General features: G+C 39.2%; 1 protein-coding gene across 1 annotated transcript in view; it reads right to left on the bottom strand.

Moving 5' to 3' along the window:
- ADGRL4 (adhesion G protein-coupled receptor L4) overlaps nucleotides 1-18,831 on the bottom strand; it is a 323,327-nt gene that overhangs the window by 60,309 nt on the left and 244,187 nt on the right. The window contains exon 11 of the mRNA XM_053693324.1: nucleotides 18,250-18,453. Coding sequence (XP_053549299.1) covers nucleotides 18,250-18,453 — 204 coding nt within the window. The remainder of the gene's footprint in view (nucleotides 1-18,249; nucleotides 18,454-18,831) is intronic.

Here is an 18,831-nt window from a genome sequence, read left to right as displayed (position 1 = left end):
TACCTTGGCAAAGTGACTAAAATGTGTGCATACTTTATTCCTGATTGTAGTCTGACTTGAAAGTGTTGTAAAAGCTAATAACACACACACACACACACACACCAGACTCACATATAACACGCAGAACACTCTCATATAGAACACACACACCACACACTCTAATACAACACACACAAATTGTGACCCAGTAAATATGGTGTTTTGCGACCTAGTGATAGGTAATGACCTGTGGTTTAAGGCCCTTCAAATAATTTTATAAAAGCAAATTTTAGCCTGAGAGCTGTTTATCTAGCTATATAGGGGTCTGAGTGGGAAGCAGAGACACATGCATTGCAATATAACACTCAAAAAAGCCCCCAAAGATTTTGGGCCAGATTACAAGTAGAGCACTAAATATCGCTTCCATTAATGCGTTATTTGCGCTCCAATGTGTAATACCAGCGCACACTAATGTGCACTGATATCACATTTGTCATTTGTCAGCAATGAACTCAAGTTCGCATTGTTGGAAAGCTTTGCGCTCACAAGAGTGCGCTTCCATAGGCTCCAATGTATATTAACACATAAATATATATTTATATAAGCATATACATATATATTTACAGGGAACACACAGTTCCCATAGACCGCAATTTAAAGGCACTCCCACCAACTTTACCCCAAAAATACTGCCTAGTGCAGTTATTTTATTAAAAAATAAAGATGATGCTATCTTTCGGATAGATTACGAGTTTTGCGTTATGAGTGAAAAAGCCTTATAACGCTGCTTTTTCACTACCGCTGGTATTACGAGTTTTGCAGGTATAGCTGTACCGCACACTTTTTTGGCCATAACGCAACGTAACTACCGCTCATTTCAAAAACTCCTTTTTCAATGGGACTTCCATAGCACCGGTATTACGAATTTTGCTTGGAAGGCCAAAAAGTGAGCGGTACACCCTATACCGTCAAGTTTTGTACCGCCATCTAAAGTCAGTAGTTATGAGTTTTAAGTTACAAATCTGTAGCATAAAACTCATAACTAAAGTGTTACAAAGTACACTAACACCCATAAACTACCTATTAACCCCTAAACCGAGGCAGCCCCCGCATCGCAAACACTAAAATAAAATATTAACCCCTAATCTGCTGCTCCGGACATCGCCGCCACTATAATAAACATATTAACCCCTAAACCGCCACCCTCCCACATTGCAAACACTTGTTAACGTCCCCCAATGTCACCGCCACCACTATACTAAAGTTATTAACCCTAACCCTAAGTCTAACCCTAATAGCCCTAACTTTAACATAATTAAAATAAATCTAAATAAAAATTACTATCATTAACTAAATAATTCCTATTTAAAACTAAATACTTACCTGTAAAATAAACACTAAACTAGCTACAATATAACTAATAGTTAAATCTACAAAGCTATCTTAGGTTTTATTTTTATATCACAGATAAGTTTGTATTTATTTTAACTAGGTAGATTAGTTAGTAAATAGTTATTAACTATTTACTAGCTACCTAGTTAAAATAAATACAAATTTACCTGTAAAATAAAACCTAACCTGTCTTACACTAACACCTAACATTACACTACAATTAAATCAATTACATTAATTAAATACAATTAACTAAATTACAAAAAAAATAAACACTAAATTACACAAAATAAAAAAGAAATGATCAATTATTTAAACTAATTACACCTAATCTAATAGCCCTATCAACATAAAAAGGCCCCCCAAAATAAAAAAAAAACCCTAGCCTACACTAAACTGCCAATGGCCCTTAAAAGGGCCTTTTGCGGGGCATTGCCCCAAAGAAATCAGCTCTTTTACCTGTAAAAAATACAAACAACCCCCAACAGTAAAACCCACCACCCAGACAACCATTCCCCCAAATAAAATCCTATCTAAAAAACCTAAGCTCCCCATTTCCATGAAAAGGGCATTTGGATGGGCATTGCCCTTAAAAGGGCATTCAGCTCTTTTCCTTTGCCCAAAGTCCCTAATCTAAAAATAAAACCCACCCAATAAACCCTTAAAAAACCTAACACTAACCCCTGAAGATCCACTTACAGTTTTTGAAGACTGGACATCCATCCTCATCAAGCCGGGAGAAGTCTTCATCCAAGCGGGCAGAAGTCCTCAATGAAGCCGGGAGAAGTCTTCATCCAAGTGGCAAGAAGTGATCCTCCAGGCAGGCAGAAGTCTTCATCCAGACGGTACTTTCTATCTTCATCCTTCCAACGCGTTGTGGTCCATCTTCCAGACATCCGGCGCAGAGCATCCTATTCTTTCGACGGCTACTGAAGAATGAAGGTTCCTTCTTGATTCTATCAGCCAATCGGAATTAAAGTTGAAAAAATCCTATTGGCTGATGCAATCAGCCAATAGGATTGAGCTCACATTCTATTCGCTGTTCCAATCATCCAATAGAATGCGAGCTAAATCCTATTGAACCAATCAGCCAATTGGATTTTTTTAACTTTAATTCCAATTGGCTGATAGAATTTTATCAGCCAATCGGAATTCAAGGGACATCATCTTGGATGACGTCCCTTAATGAACCTTCATTCTTCAGTAGCGTCGAAAGAAGAGGATGCTCCACGCCGGATATCTTAAAGATGGAGCCGCTCTGAGTCAGAAGGATGAAGATAGAAGATGCCATCTGAATGAAGACTTCTGCCCGCCTGGAGGACCACTTCTTGCCACTTGGATGAAGACTTCTCTTGGCTTCATTGAGAACTTCTGCCCGCTTGGATGAAGACTTCTCCTGGCTTGATGAGGATGGATGTCCGGTCTTCAAAAACTGTAAGTGGATCTTCGGGGGTTAGTGTTAGGTTTTTTAAGGGTTTATTGGGTGGGTTTTATTTTTAGATTAGGGACTTTGGGTAATGGAAAAGAACTAAATGACCTTTTAAGGGCAATGCCCATCCAAATGCCCTTTTCAGGGCAATGGGGAACTTAGGTTTTTTAGATAGGGTTTTATTTGGGGGGTTTGGTTGTGTGAGTGGTGGGTTTTACTGTTGGGGGGTTGTTTGTATTTTTTTTACAGGTAAAAGAGCTGATTTCTTTGGGGCAATGCCCCGCAAAAGGCCCTTTTAAGGGCTATTGGCAGTTTAGTTTAGGCTAGGTTTTTTTTATTTTGTTTTTGTTTTTTTATTTTGATAGGGCTATTAGAGTAGGTGTAATTATGTTAAATATTTGATAATTTCTTTTTTATTTTGTGTAATTTAGTGTTTATTTTTTTGTAATTTAGTTAATTGTATTAAATTAATGTAATTGATTTAATTGTAGTGTAATGTTAGGTGTTAGTGTAAGACAGGTTAGGTTTTATTTTACAGGTAAATTTGTATTTATTTTAACTAGGTAGTTAGTAAATAGTTAATAACTATTTACTAACTAGTCTACCTAGTTAAAATAAATACAAACTTATCTGTGAAATAAAAATAAAACCTAAGATAGCTATAATATCACTATTAGTTATATTGTAGCTAGGTTAGGTTTTATTTTACAGGTAAGTATTTAGTTTTAAATAGGAATTATTTATTTATTAATTGTAATTTTTATTTAGATTTACTATAATTATGTTAAAATTAGTGGGTATTAGGGTTAGGGTTACGTTAGGGTTAGACTTAGGGTTAGGTTTAGGGGTTAATAACTTTAGTATAGTGGCAGCGACATGGGGGTGGCAGATTAGGGGTTAATAAGTGTAGGTAGATGGCAACAACATTGGGGGCGGCAGATTAGGGGTTAATAAGTGTAGGCAGGCATCTGAGATGTCGGGGTGGCAGATTAGGTAGGCTTACTAGAAGTTCCACTTTGACTGGGCTTGTCCCTATTTGGAGGTGCTGTCCCAGTGTCCCACCCAGTTGTTCATTCTGTCCCAGTAGGGTTGCCACCTCTGAGTTTCAAATCATGTGTCCGGGTTTCAGACCGCCTTAATGTTCGTGTCCTTCAAAGTTCACATTTAGTAATACAGGCTGAATGAGCAGCATAGGGTTTTTTAATTTTGTAGTACTACTTGGTTTATTTTTCTAGGAATTTAACACCCCCCTGACCCGTGGTGACATCACCAGTGATACACCTTTAGGGGAAGCATGTGGGTATGACAAGGAAGTGCAGACAGGCAGGATTTTTGGTGTGGATCTTGCTTTACTTCATGCAGAATAGCATTTTGGCTGTAATCTTCCTACATTATGGTATAGCGTAGCCTCTTAAACAGCTTTAGCAGGTAGGTGTTTCTTTTTTACTTATTTCATTCAATGTTGTATTAATGCCTTATAAGTATCCGGATATGTTCCTTAATTAGACACATAAAACACAGATATTAAATTGTGTGATGTGTATGCTTTTCACTATTTTATGAAATTGATAATTATGCTATATGTATCGGTTGCCATGATAACGTAATGGTGCCTTTTTCACTAGGGGGTGGTGTTATGGTTTATTTAAACTGTGTGATTCACTTGTTTTTTGACTTACGAAGGGTAGAGTATCCACGAAACATTACACACATAAAAGTTACTACTTTAAAAGGACCAGTAATCGCCATGCCCCATTGACCACGCCCCTGACCACAACCACACTGACACTGCGCCAGGTGGTCCCAGTTTCACTTCTAAAGATGATGGTAAGCCTAAGATTAGTGGTTAATAAGTGTAATGTAGGTGTTGGCGATGCCGGGGGCAGCAGATTAGGGGTGTTTAAACTTTGGGTTTATGTTAGGGTATTAGGTGTAAACATAACTTTTCTTTCCCCATAGGAATGTTAGGCTTTTTTTTAGCCGGCTCTCCCCATTGATGTCTATGGGGAAATTGTGCACGAGCACGTAAAATCTAAGAAAGAATATGGTTCTGAATAGAATGTGTTCAGTAGACTAAAGTATTCATGTAGCAAGATACTGTATTCCATAAACCCACACAAGCTCAAAAACCACTTCTTCAGAGGTCAGTAATATCTGAAAAAATAGGCCTCTGAGATATTTATTTAAGGATGAAAGAATGCAGACAGTTTTACATTGTTTTTGTATTTTGTAGGTCATAATTGCTATAGGTGTAAATATTTAATGTGGCTTTTTTTATAATATGAAGTACAAATAATAATTAAATGAATGTTCCTTCTGACAATATTCATTTAATTATTATTTGTACTGAAGTCTGTCAGTTACTGCATTAAAAAAAATACAAAAGCTCAATAATTACTACTTCAGAGGTAACATCTGAAAAAATAGACCTCTAAGATACTTAAAGGGACATTACACACTGTAAGATGTTAATATAAAATGATAAAATGTATATATAAAAATCCTGCAATATACTTTCATTATTTATTTTGTCCCCTTTTCCTGCAATTTTATTTTAAAATTGTGAGCTTTTCAGTTCCTGTTAGAAATGGAAGTGCAGAACACTGTTATATTCCACACAGCCATTGGCTGCACACTCTAGTGACCTATTTATAACTATCCCTAATGGGCCACAGTAGAGAAGGTAACCTAAGTTACAACATGGCAGCTCCCATTGTTTATTGACACTAAAACTTTACACTTTTTTGTCAATATTAAATAGCTAATGAAACTTTAAAAAAAATACATCTACATGTTATTCTCCGACTATTTTTTTTCTTTGAATGCATCATTCTATCTAGCATTTGTTTAGTGTTTAATGTCCCTTTAAAGAATGCAGCATTTTGCTGTATAAATGCATTGGTCCACAAGGTATCAAAATATGTGGAGGGTTGTCATTGTATTTTGTGTGTCATAATTGCTATAGATGTTAAAATTTAATGCAGCATTACTTCCACAAAATTAAGTACAAATAAAAATCTGTCAGTTACTGGATGTTTAATGTAATTGTATTTAAACACACAAACTTGCATTGAATTCTTGTTGAACTTACATAGGCCTAGATTTGGAGTTCGGCGGTAAAAGGGCTGTTAACGCTCCGCGGGCTTTTTTCTGGCCGCACCATAAAATTAACTCTGGTATCGAGAGTTCAAACAAATGCTGCGTTAGGCTCCAAAAAAGGAGCGTAGAGCATTTTTACCGCAAATGCAACTCTCGATACCAGAGTTGCTTACGGACGCGGCCAGCCTCAAAAACGTGCTCGTGCACGATTCTCCCATAGGAAACAATGGGGCTGTTTGAGCTGAAAAAAAACCTAACACCTGCAAAAAAGCAGCGTTCAGCTCCTAACGCAGCCCCATTGTTTCCTATGGGGAAACACTTCCTACGTCTGCACCTAACACTCTAACATGTACCCCGAGTCTAAACACCCCTAGCCTTACACTTATTAACCCCTAATCTGCCGCCCCCGCTATCGCTGACCCCTGCATATTTTTTTAAACCCCTAATCTGCCGCTCCGTAAACCGCCGCCACCTACGTTATCCCTATGTACCCCTAATCTGCTACCCCTAACACCGCCGACCCCTATATTATATTTATTAACCCCTAATCTGCCCCCCTCAACGTCGCCGACACCTGCCTACACTTATTAACCCCTAATCTGCCGAGCGGACCTGAGCGCTACTATAATAAAGTTATTAACCCCTAATCCGCCTCACTAACCCTATCATAAATAGTATTAACCCCTAATCTGCCCTCCCTAACATCGCCGACACCTAACTTCAATTATTAACCCCTAATCTGCCGACCGGAGCTCACCGCTATTCTAATAAATGTATTAACCCCTAAAGCTAAGTCTAACCCTAACACTAACACCCCCCTAAGTTAAATATAATTTTTATCTAACGAAATAAATTAACTCTTATTAAATAAATGATTCCTATTTAAAGCTAAATACTTACCTGTAAAATACATCCTAATATAGCTACAATATAAATTATAATTATATTATAGCTATTATAGGATTAATATTTATTTTACAGGTAACTTTGTAATTATTTTAACCAGGTACAATAGCTATTAAATAGTTAAGAACTATTTAATAGTTACCTAGTTAAAATAATAACAAAATTACCTGTAAAATAAGTCCTAACCTAAGATATAATTAAACCTAACACTACCCTATCAATAAAATAATTAAATAAAATACCTACAATTACCTACAATTAACCTAACACTACACTATCAATAAATTAATTAAATACAATTCCTACAAATAAATACAATTAAATAAACTAGCTAAAGTACAAAAAATAAAAAAGATCTAAGTTACAGAAAATAAAAAAATATTTACAAACATAATAAAAATATTACAACAATTTTAAACTAATTACACCTACTCTAAGCCCCCTAATAAAATAACAAAGCCCCCCAAAATAAAAAAACATAATTTATGCTTACCTGATAAATTCCTTTCTTCTGTTGTGTGATCAGTCCACGGGTCATCATTACTTCTGGGATATAACTCCTCCCCAACAGGAAATGCAAGAGGATTCACCCAGCAGAGCTGCATATAGCTCCTCCCCTCTACGTCACTCCCAGTCATTCGACCAAGAATCAACGAGAAAGGAGAAACCAAGGGTGAAGTGGTGACTGGAGTATAATTTAAAAGATATTTACCTGCCTTAAAACAGGGCGGGCCGTGGACTGATCACACAACAGAAGAAAGGAATTTATCAGGTAAGCATAAATTATGTTTTCTTCTGTTATGTGTGATCAGTCCATGGGTCATCATTACTTCTGGGATACCAATACCAAAGCAAAAGTACACGGATGACGGGAGGGATAGGCAGGCTCATTATACAGAAGGAACCACTGCCTGAAGAACCTTTCTCCCAAAAATAGCCTCCGAAGAAGCAAAAGTGTCAAATTTGTAAAATTTGGAAAAAGTATGAAGCGAAGACCAAGTTGCAGCCTTGCAAATCTGTTCAACAGAGGCCTTATTCTTAAAGGCCCAAGTGGAAGCCACAGCTCTAGTAGAATGAGCTGTAATTCTTTCAGGAGGCTGCTGTCCAGCAGTCTCATAGGCTAAACGAATTATGCTACGAAGCCAGAAGGAGAGAGAGGTAGCCGAAGCCTTATGACCTCTCCTCTGACCAGAGTACACGACAAACAGGGAAGACGTTTGTCGAAAATCCTTAGTTGCCTGCAAGTAGAACTTGAGGGCACGAACTACATCCAGATTGTGTAGAAGACGTTCCTTCTTTGAAGAAGGATTTGGACACAAGGATGGAACAACAATCTCTTGATTGATATTCCTGTTAGTGACTACCTTAGGTAAGAACCCAGGTTTAGTACGCAGAACTACCTTGTCTGAGTGAAAAATCAGATAAGGAGAATCACAATGTAAGGCTGATAACTCAGAGACTCTTCGAGCCGAGGAAATAGCCATTAAAAACAGAACTTTCCAAGATAACAATTTTATATCAATGGAATGAAGGGGTTCAAACGGAACACCCTGTAAAACGTTAAGAACTAAGTTTAAACTCCATGGCGGAGCAACAGTTTTAAACACAGGCTTGATCCTAGCTAAAGCCTGACAAAAGGCCTGGACGTCTGGATTTTCTGACAGACGCCTGTGTAACAAGATGGACAGAGCTGAGATCTGTCCCTTTAATGAGCTAGCCGATAAACCCTTTTCTAAACCTTCTTGTAGAAAGGACAATATCCTAGGAATCCTAACCTTACTCCAGGAGTAACCTTTGGATTCGCACCAGTATAGGTATTTACGCCATATCTTATGGTAAATCCTTCTGGTAACAGGCTTCCTAGCCTGTATCAGGGTATCAATAACCGACTCAGAAAAACCACGTTTTGATAAAATCAAGCGTTCAATTTCCAAGCAGTCAGCTTCAGAGAAGTTAGATTTTGATGTTTGAATGGACCCTGTATCAGAAGGTCCTGTCTTAGAGGTAGAGACCAAGGCGGACAGGATGACATGTCCACTAGATCTGCATACCAAGTCCTGCGTGGCCATGCAGGCGCTATTAGAATCACTGATGCTCTCTCCTGTTTGATTTTGGCAATCAATCGAGGAAGCAGCGGGAAGGGTGGAAACACATAAGCCATCCCGAAGTTCCAAGGTGCTGTCAAGGCATCTATCAGAACCGCTCCCGGATCCCTGGATCTGGACCCGTAGCGAGGAAGTTTGGCGTTCTGGCGAGACGCCATGAGATCTATCTCTGGTTTGCCCCAACGTCGAAGTATTTGGGCAAAGACCTCCGGATGAAGTTCCCACTCCCCCGGATGAAAAGTCTGGCGACTCAAGAAATCCGCCTCCCAGTTCTCCACTCCCGGGATGTGGATTGCTGACAGGTGGCAAGAGTGAGACTCTGCCCAGCGAATTATCTTTGATACTTCCATCATTGCTAGGGAGCTTCTTGTCCCTCCTTGATGGTTGATGTAAGCTACAGTCGTGATGTTGTCCGACTGAAACCTGATGAACCCCCGAGTTTTTAACTGGGGCCAAGCCAGAAGGGCATGGAGAACTGCTCTTAATTCCAGAATGTTTATTGGCAGGAGACTTTCCTCCTGATTCCATTGTCCCTGAGCCTTCAGAGAATTCCAGACAGCGCCCCAACCTAGTAGGCTGGCGTCTGTTGTTACAATTGTCCAGTCCGGCCTGCTGAATGGCATCCCCCTGGACAGATGTGGCCGAGAAAGCCACCATAGAAGAGAGTTTCTGGTCTCTTGATCCAGATTCAGAGTAGGGGACAAGTCTGAGTAATCCCCATTCCACTGACTCAGCATGCACAATTGCAGCGGTCTGAGATGTAGACGTGCAAAGGGTACTATGTCCATTGCTGCTACCATTAAGCCGATCACCTCCATGCATTGAGCTACTGACGGGAGTTGAATGGAATGAAGGACACGGCATGCATTTAGAAGCTTTGTTAATCTGTCTTCTGTCAGATAAATCTTCATTTCTACAGAATCTATAAGAGTCCCCAAGAATGGAACTCTTGTGAGAGGAAAAAGAGAACTCTTCTTTTCGTTCACTTTCCATCCATGCGACCTTAGAAATGCCAGAACTAACTCTGTATGAGACTTGGCAGTTTGAAAGCTTGAAGCTTGTATCAGAATGTCGTCTAGGTACGGAGCTACCGAAATTCCTCGCGGTCTTAGTACCGCCAGAAGGGCACCCAGAACCTTTGTGAAGATTCTTGGAGCCGTAGCCAATCCGAATGGAAGAGCTACAAACTGATAATGCCTGTCTAAGAAGGCAAACCTTAGATACCGGTAATGATCTTTGTGAATCGGTATGTGAAGGTAAGCATCCTTTAAATCCACTGTGGTCATGTACTGACCCTTTTGGATCATGGGTAAGATTGTCCGAATAGTTTCCATTTTGAACGATGGAACTCTTAGGAATTTGTTTAGGATCTTTAAATCCAAGATTGGCCTGAAAGTTCCCTCTTTTTTGGGAACCACAAACAGGTTTGAGTAAAACCCTTGTCCTTGTTCCGACCGCGGAACCGGATCCGTAATGTCGTCCAGCGTAGCTGAACTAAGGTTCTCTTCCAGAGACTCAATCCAAAATGCTGCCGCAGCCGTAATCGGCGCGATGCATGCAAGGGGTTGCAATATAAAACCTTGTTGAACAAACATTTTCTTAAGGTAACCCTCTAATTTTTTATCCATTGGATCTGAAAAAGCACAGCTATCCTCCACCGGGATAGTGGTACGCTTAGCTAAAGTAGAAACTGCTCCCTCCACCTTAGGGACCGTTTGCCATAAGTCCCGTGTGGTGGCGTCTATTGGAAACATCTTTCTAAATATTGGAGGGGGTGAGAACGGCACACCGGGTCTATCCCACTCCTTAGTAACAATTTCAGTTAGTCTCTTAGGTATAGGAAAAACGTCAGTACTCGCCGGTACCGCAAAGTATTTATCCAACCTACACAATTTTTCTGGTATTGCAACAGTGTTACAATCATTAAGAGCCGCTAAAACCTCCCCTAGTAATACACGGAGGTTCTCCAATTTAAATTTAAAATTTGAAATATCTGAATCCAATCTGTTTGGATCAGAACCATCACCCACAGAATGAAGCTCTCCGTCCTCATGTTCTGCAAGCTGTGACGCAGTATCAGACATGGCCCTAGTATTATCAGCGCACTCTGTTCTCACCCCAGAGTGATCACGCTTGCCTCTTAGTTCTGGTAATTTAGCCAAAACTTCAGTCATAACAGTAGCCATATCTTGTAATGTTGACCACCTTGACAGATGAAATCTCCCTCTTGGGGGAGAGAATTTGAAGTCTAGAAGGTATCCCTGAGATATGATCTCTAGCGCCCAGGGATCCTGAACATCTCTTGCCCAAGCCTGGGCGAAGAGAGAGAGTCTGCCCCCCACTAGATCCGGTCCCGGATCGGGGGCCCTCGGTTCATGCTGTCTTTGGGGCAGCAGCAGGTTTCCTGGCCTGCTTGCCCTTGTTCCAGGACTGGTTAGGTTTCCAGCCTTGTCTGTAACGAGCAACAGCTCCTTCCTGTTTTGGTGCAGTGGAAGTTGATGCTGCTCCTGCTTTGAAATTCCGAAAGGGACGAAAATTAGACTGTCTAGCCTTAGCTTTGGCTTTGTCTTGAGGCAGGGCGTGGCCCTTACCTCCTGTAATGTCAGCGATAATTTCTTTCAAACCGGGCCCAAATAAAGTTTGCCCCTTGAAAGGTATATTAAGTAATTTGGACTTAGAAGTTACATCAGCTGACCAGGATTTTAGCCACAGTGCCCTACGTGCCTGAATGGCGAATCCTGAGTTCTTAGCCGTAAGTTTGGTTAAATGTACTACGGCCTCCGAAATGAATGAATTAGCTAGTTTAAGGACTCTAAGCCTGGCACCATAGTCCTCTCACACATCCTATCTAGTTGCTGGGTGCAAGAGAATGACTGGGAGTGACGTAGAGGGGAGGAGCTATATGCAGCTCTGCTGGGTGAATCCTCTTGCATTTCCTGTTGGGGAGGAGTTATATCCCAGAAGTAATGATGACCCGTGGACTGATCACACATAACAGAAGAAATTCCCTACCCTATTCTAAATTAAAAAAGTTACAAGCTCTTTTACCTTACCAGCCCTGAACAGGGCCCTTTGCGGGGCATGCCCCAAGAATTTCAGCTCTTTTGCCTGTAAAAGAATAAATACAATACCCCCCCCCCAACATTACAACCCACCACCCACATACCCCTAATCTAACCCAAACCCCCCTTAAATAAACCTAACACTAAGCCCCTGAAGATCTTCCTACCTTGTCTTCACCATACCAGGTTCACCGATCCGTCCTGAAGAGCTCCTCCGATGTCCTGATCCAAGCCCAAGCGGGGGCTGAAGAGGTCCATGATCCGGTCAAAGTCTTCATCCAAGCGGGGCAGAAGAGGATCTTCCATCCGATTGAAGTCATCATCCAGGCGGCATCTTCGATCTTCTTCCATCCGGAGCGAAGCGGCAGGATCCTGAAGACATCCAGCGCGGAACATCCATCCGGACCGACGACTGAACGACGAATGACTGTTCCTTTAAGGGACGTCATCCAAGATGGCGTCCCTCGAATTCCGATTGGCTGATAGGATTCTATCAGCCAATCGGAATTAAGGTAGGAATTTTCTGATTGGCTGATGGAATCAGCCAATCAGAATCAAGTTCAATCCGATTGGCTGATCCAATCAGCCAATCAGATTGAGCTCGCATTCTATTGGCTGTTCCGATCAGCCAATAGAATGCGAGCTCAATCTGATTGGCTGATTGGATCAGCCAATCGGATTGAACTTGATTCTGATTGGCTGATTCCATCAGCCAATCAGAAAATTCCTACCTTAATTCCGATTGGCTGATAGAATCCTATCAGCCAATCGGAATTCGAGGGACGCCATCTTGGATGACGTCCCTTAAAGGAACAGTCATTCGTCATTCAGTCGTCGGTCCGGATGGATGTTCCGCGCTGGATGTCTTCAGGATCCTGCCGCTTCGCTCTGGATGGAAGAAGATCGAAGATGCCGTCTGGATGATGACTTCAATCGGATGGAAGATCCTCTTCTGCCCCGCTTGGATGAAGACTTTGACCGGATCATGGACCTCTTCAGCCCCCGCTTGGGCTTGGATCAGGACATCGGAGGAGCTCTTCAGGACGGATCGGTGAACCTGGTATGGTGAAGACAAGGTAGGAAGATCTTCAGGGGCTTAGTGTTAGGTTTATTTAAGGGGGGTTTGGGTTAGATTAGGGGTATGTGGGTGGTGGGTTGTAATGTTGGGGGGGGGGTATTGTATTTATTCTTTTACAGGCAAAAGAGCTGAAATTCTTGGGGCATGCCCCGCAAAGGGCCCTGTTCAGGGCTGGTAAGGTAAAAGAGCTTGTAACTTTTTTAATTTAGAATAGGGTAGGGAATTTTTTATTTTGGGGGGCTTTGTTATTTTATTAGGGGGCTTAGAGTAGGTGTAATTAGTTTAAAATTGTTGTAATATTTTTATTATGTTTGTAAATATTTTTTTATTTTCTGTAACTTAGATCTTTTTTATTTTTTGTACTTTAGCTAGTTTATTTAATTGTATTTATTTGTAGGAATTGTATTTAATTAATTTATTGATAGTGTAGTGTTAGGTTAATTGTAGGTAATTGTAGGTATTTTATTTAATTATTTTATTGATAGGGTAGTGTTAGGTTTAATTATATCTTAGGTTAGGACTTATTTTACAGGTAATTTTGTTATTATTTTAACTAGGTAACTATTAAATAGTTCTTAACTATTTAATAGCTATTGTACCTGGTTAAAATAATTACAAAGTTACCTGTAAAATAAATATTAATCCTATAATAGCTATAATATAATTATAATTTATATTGTAGCTATATTAGGATTTATTTTACAGGTAAGTATTTAGCTTTAAATTGGAATCATTTATTTAATAAGAGTTCATTTATTTCGTTAGATAAAAATTATATTTAACTTAGGGGGGTGTTAGTGTTAGGGTTAGACTTAGCTTTAGGGGTTAATACATTTATTAGAATAGCGGTGAGCTCCGGTCGGCAGATTAGGGGTTAATAATTGAAGTTAGGTGTCGGCGATGTTAGGGAGGGCAGATTAGGGGTTAATACTATTTATGATAGGGTTAGTGAGGCGGGTTAGGGGTTCATAACTTTATTATAGTAGCGCTCAGGTCCGCTCGGCAGATTAGGGGTTAATAAGTGTAGGCAGGTGTCGACGACGTTGAGGGGGGCAGATTAGGGGTTAATAAATATAATATAGGGGTCGGCGATGTTAGGGGTAGCAGATTAGGGGTACATAGGGATAACGTAGGTGGCGGCGATTTGCGTTCGGAAGATTAGGGGTTAATTATTTTAAGTAGCTTGCGGCGACGTTGTGGGGGGCAAGTTAGGGGTTAAGAAATATAATATAGGGGTCGGCGGGGTTAGGGGCAGCAGATTAGGGGTACATAAGTATAACGTAGGTGGCGGTCGGCAGATTAGGGGTTAAAAATTTAAATCGAGTGGCGGCGATGTGGGGGGACCTCGGTTTAGGGGTACATAGGTAGTTTATGGGTGTTAGTGTACTTTAGGGTACAGTAGTTAAGAGCTTTATAAACCGGCGTTAGCCAGAAAGCTCTTAACTCCTGCTATTTTCAGGCGGCTGGAATTTTGTCGTTAGAGCTCTAACGCTCACTTCAGAAACGACTCTAAATACCAGCGTTAGAAAGATCCCATTGAAAAGATAGGCTACGCAAATGGCGTAGGGGGATCTGCGGTATGGAAAAGTCGCGGCTGAAAAGTGAGCGTTAGACCCTTTAATCACTGACTCCAAATACCAGCGGGCGGCCAAAACCAGCGTTAGGAGCCTCTAACGCTGGTTTTGACGGCTACCGCCGAACTCCAAATCTAGGCCATAGTAAGGCCAAGTGTAAAATATATTCCCCTTCTCTTGCATACACAGTAGGTTTAGATATGCATACATAAAAATATATCTGCTTAAGAAAGCAGAAAAAAATCCCACAAGCGGAGCCATCTGAATTTTTATTTAGTGATGTTTCAGCTAATAAAGATATACATCAAATTTTGCAATGCAGATAAAATGTCTTGTAATGTTAAATTTTATTATATGTTTAGTGCAAAAAATGTGCTTTCCAGATGTAAATATTCATAAATAGTTAAACAGGGATTGAAATTAGACAGTTTTAGTTGCACTTAGGTGACATCAACCTTTTAGAGTCTGAAAGGTTAAAAAAGATATTGCCTTAATGGGACACATTCTAAGGATTACACATTTATTACATTCCTTAGTGCACTTATATGATAGTGTATACTATTATAAATATCTAAAAATACATCTAAAAAGTTGTATATTTAACTAGTATGTAGACCCAGACTATGTTTGGGTGCATTCAAAGTTTAATTACCGTATTTGCAGAGAACATTAACAGACATTGTAATAAATTACATTTCTACAAAGATAAAAAACGTTCAAAGACAGTATAGCTCCGCTTACCACTGGTAAAAAAGCAAACACACATTTAAAGAAAAGGTACGGTTACAGTATGACAAACTACTTGTTATATAATCTCCTTCTACCTGCTAAAATCAAAGTAAAACATGAGAAATGATGCAGTTAAGCTTTAAGAAGCTCTCTGTTTGAGATCTCACACTAGGCCTATTGTAGATTGGGGGGGAGAAAATATTTGTATTGGATACACAGAATTCTTGATACAATAGCTTTAATGAAAATTGTTCTAGGACACTAATAAAAAATAAAACATATCCAATCTACAAATAAATAATTCATCTCCAAATACATAAACGTAGAGCAAAAGGAGGTTGAAAAGTTCATTTCTTTATTGTTTCCCTATAAAAATAGACCTGCATAACATGTATTATCAAATAGAATTTGAAGTGTCAAGTCCAGATATCATTGTAGGTTCAAGAACAAAGATTGTGTTTTATAAAAATATAAAATATTAAATGCAGAATATATATAAATATATATATATATATATTTATTTATTTATTTATTTATTTATTTTATTTTTTGGCAACATCTTTACAAAAAAAAAAACACAAAACATCTATAGGTTTTAATAGTTTTGAGTATTTTGAACTTTTATAATAAGCATAATTCTATATATTATCAGATATATAGAAATATATATTTAATAATGCAAATTATATATTTTTTTTAATGTGAAGAGCATTGAAATATAAATTATGCGTATTGCGCTTCAGGTTGTGGGCTTTAGGTCCAAAGTGTTGTCACGTTAGTGCACATGAGGAATTAGCTATCTTAAAGGGCATAATGTATTTATTAAATATAAAATATTTATAAATATTAATAAACAATGCAAATAATTATTATAGATGTACGAAAATATTCTAAAAAAATACACAGACTATACATATATATTTTAAAGTATATATAATAATACTGCAATATTTCATATCTCCATAACACACCTTAAGTTAACTCATTCTTCACAACACCACGTTAGACCTAAAGGGCGAAACCTGAAGCGTGTTACTCATATTTTACATTCCAATGTTCTTCACATAGAAAAATTATATACTTTTTTATTAAATATATATATATTCTAAAGTTAGTATAAAACATATATCTATACCTATATATCTATAGGAAGCGACCAATAGCATTACAAAACGCATCAGGCCACACTCCACACTCGTGTTTAGATTTTTATCTAGTGCTACGACACGCTGTGTATCTTACACACTACGGTGTGTCTGTATATATACTTTTTTTTATTTTTGGATGCAAGTGACTGTGTATTTTAAAGTATATGATACAATAAATCTGTTTTTTTGAAAAATCCCTTCCAAGTCCATACGCTAAACCCACACAGTGCCCTGTTTCCTTTGAAATTACAAGTTCCTTACAGGACCTGGGTAGTCAGCTGAACTCTCCAAAATGGTTGACCTTCTGTTTGGAGGAAAATAAGGATTTAGACGGAGAGGATTTCCTGGGCTATGGTTAGCCTCCCTGCTATCATCATACCTCATATCAGTTGAGGTTGCAACAAGTGAGTGCACATTTGGCTTGTTTCTATATTGTCTCTTGTGGCATTTTACCATACTACACCAGAATCGGTTTGTCTGTTTTTCCTCTGTGAAAAACACACGTCTAAAAGAGGTTGCTTCCGGGTGATGAGCGCTTCTCTCTTTGTATGCAAATTAATATGACCCTGGGGAAGTCTCCCTCTGGGTGATGGGGGAAACCAGATGTGGACTCCTTGCCCAGTGTGCTTAGAGTAATGTGGCTGCACCTTACTGATGAGGCCCATAGGAGGCCGAAACAATCGTCTGGGATGTCATGTTCCTTGTTCAGAGGAGAATTGCCTGGTATTTCGGGGCTGGACTGACATTACTTGGCGGGATCAGACTGATATACTTCAGGAAAGTTTTCCTCTGTGAAAAGCACACTGGTCTAAAAGGTAAATCGCCATAGAACTAGCTGATGAGCTGTTGTTCGTTCCTGGTAGAGCGCTTCTCTCTTTGTATGCAAATTAATATGACCCTGGGGAAGTCTCCCTATGGGTGATGGGGGAAACCAGACATGGACTCCTTGCCCAGTGTGTTTAGAGGAATGTGGCTGCACCTCACTGACGAGGCCCATAGGAGGCCGAAATGATTGTCTGGGGTGTCATGTTCCTTGTTCAGAGGAGAATTGCCTGGTATTTCGGGGCTGGACTGACCTTACTTGGCGGGATCAGACTGAAATTCTTCAGGAAAGTTTTCCTCTGTGAAAAGCACACTGGTCTAAAAGAGGCTACTTCCAGGTGGTAAATTGCCATAGAACTAGCTGATGAGCTGTTCTTCATTCCCAATAGAACGCTTTTCTCTTTGTATTAAAATAAAATAAAACATTTCCTGTATGTGAAATATTAATAACTCCTGTCGGGCTGGTGTGCAAGCCTTTTTTTCTTCTACTCTTTCCATTAAAGTCTATGGGGAGAAGAAGTTAGCTCGGTCCTGATATCCAAAGTCCTGAAGTTTTACTTTCAACATGTAATAGGCACGTTAATCCGCCCATTCATAAAGATTACTTGTGGCAATGTTTACGCTCGAGCGCTACTTGTAATCTAGCCTTATGCCATTATATGGATTTAAAAAATTAAAGTCACAAGCTATGATTATGGAGTTATGCTGAAACACATAAGCTTCAATCTCTGCTATGTCCTACCACCATGTTAGGGTATATCCCTTCTTTTTATTGTATTTAATAAATGTTTTATTTAAACAATAGTCGGTGCACTCTTTTTTGTGATTATATTGATAAAGACATATAAAATGAGTACTTACAGTAGTTATTGGATGCTAACAAATAAATAATGATCCAGGCAAGCAGATAAAATATAGATACATACCTTATCCTTGGTCATATTTATTCCGATTATAAATAGGAGCTCAGCTAAAAATAGTGAACAGCAGAGGTTTTTGTGAATTGTTGTCCTGGTGCTCTGAATTTCACTGAAGAAAAAGAACGTAAATATGCACAAGGATAGACAGATCAGTGAAATGATTATTCCAAATTGGGTAATTTTTGTCAGAATATTGGAATGAGCTGCAATCTGAAATGAAAGAAAATAACACATTAAAATAATATATTTCAACAGAATTAAAAAATGCATATGTGTAACAATACTAAGCTATCAATCGTTTACACAATTTTACTCAAAAATGCCCAAAAGACACAATACTGTAGGCAACAAAATATTAAAAACACAATTTAGAAATCCTGTTTTACAATTAAAAGTAGTAATTAAAAATAAAAGATAAAATGTGATTTTACTTTTCTCCCGCATCCTTTTTCAACACACCCACCACTGCAGCATGCAGGGAACTGTTGTTCCCCAGCTGCAGAGCTCCCGCCTCCTTTTCAACACACCCACCACCGCAGCATGCAGAGAACTGTTGTTCCCCAGCTGCAGGTGTCCTGCCTCCTTTTC

The sequence above is a fragment of the Bombina bombina genome, chromosome 10 (genome assembly GCF_027579735.1).
Source record: "Bombina bombina isolate aBomBom1 chromosome 10, aBomBom1.pri, whole genome shotgun sequence".
Classification (NCBI taxonomy): domain Eukaryota; kingdom Metazoa; phylum Chordata; class Amphibia; order Anura; family Bombinatoridae; genus Bombina; species Bombina bombina.
The sequence above is the reverse complement of the archived record's forward strand: the minus strand, read 5'-3'. Positions and strand labels throughout refer to the sequence as shown.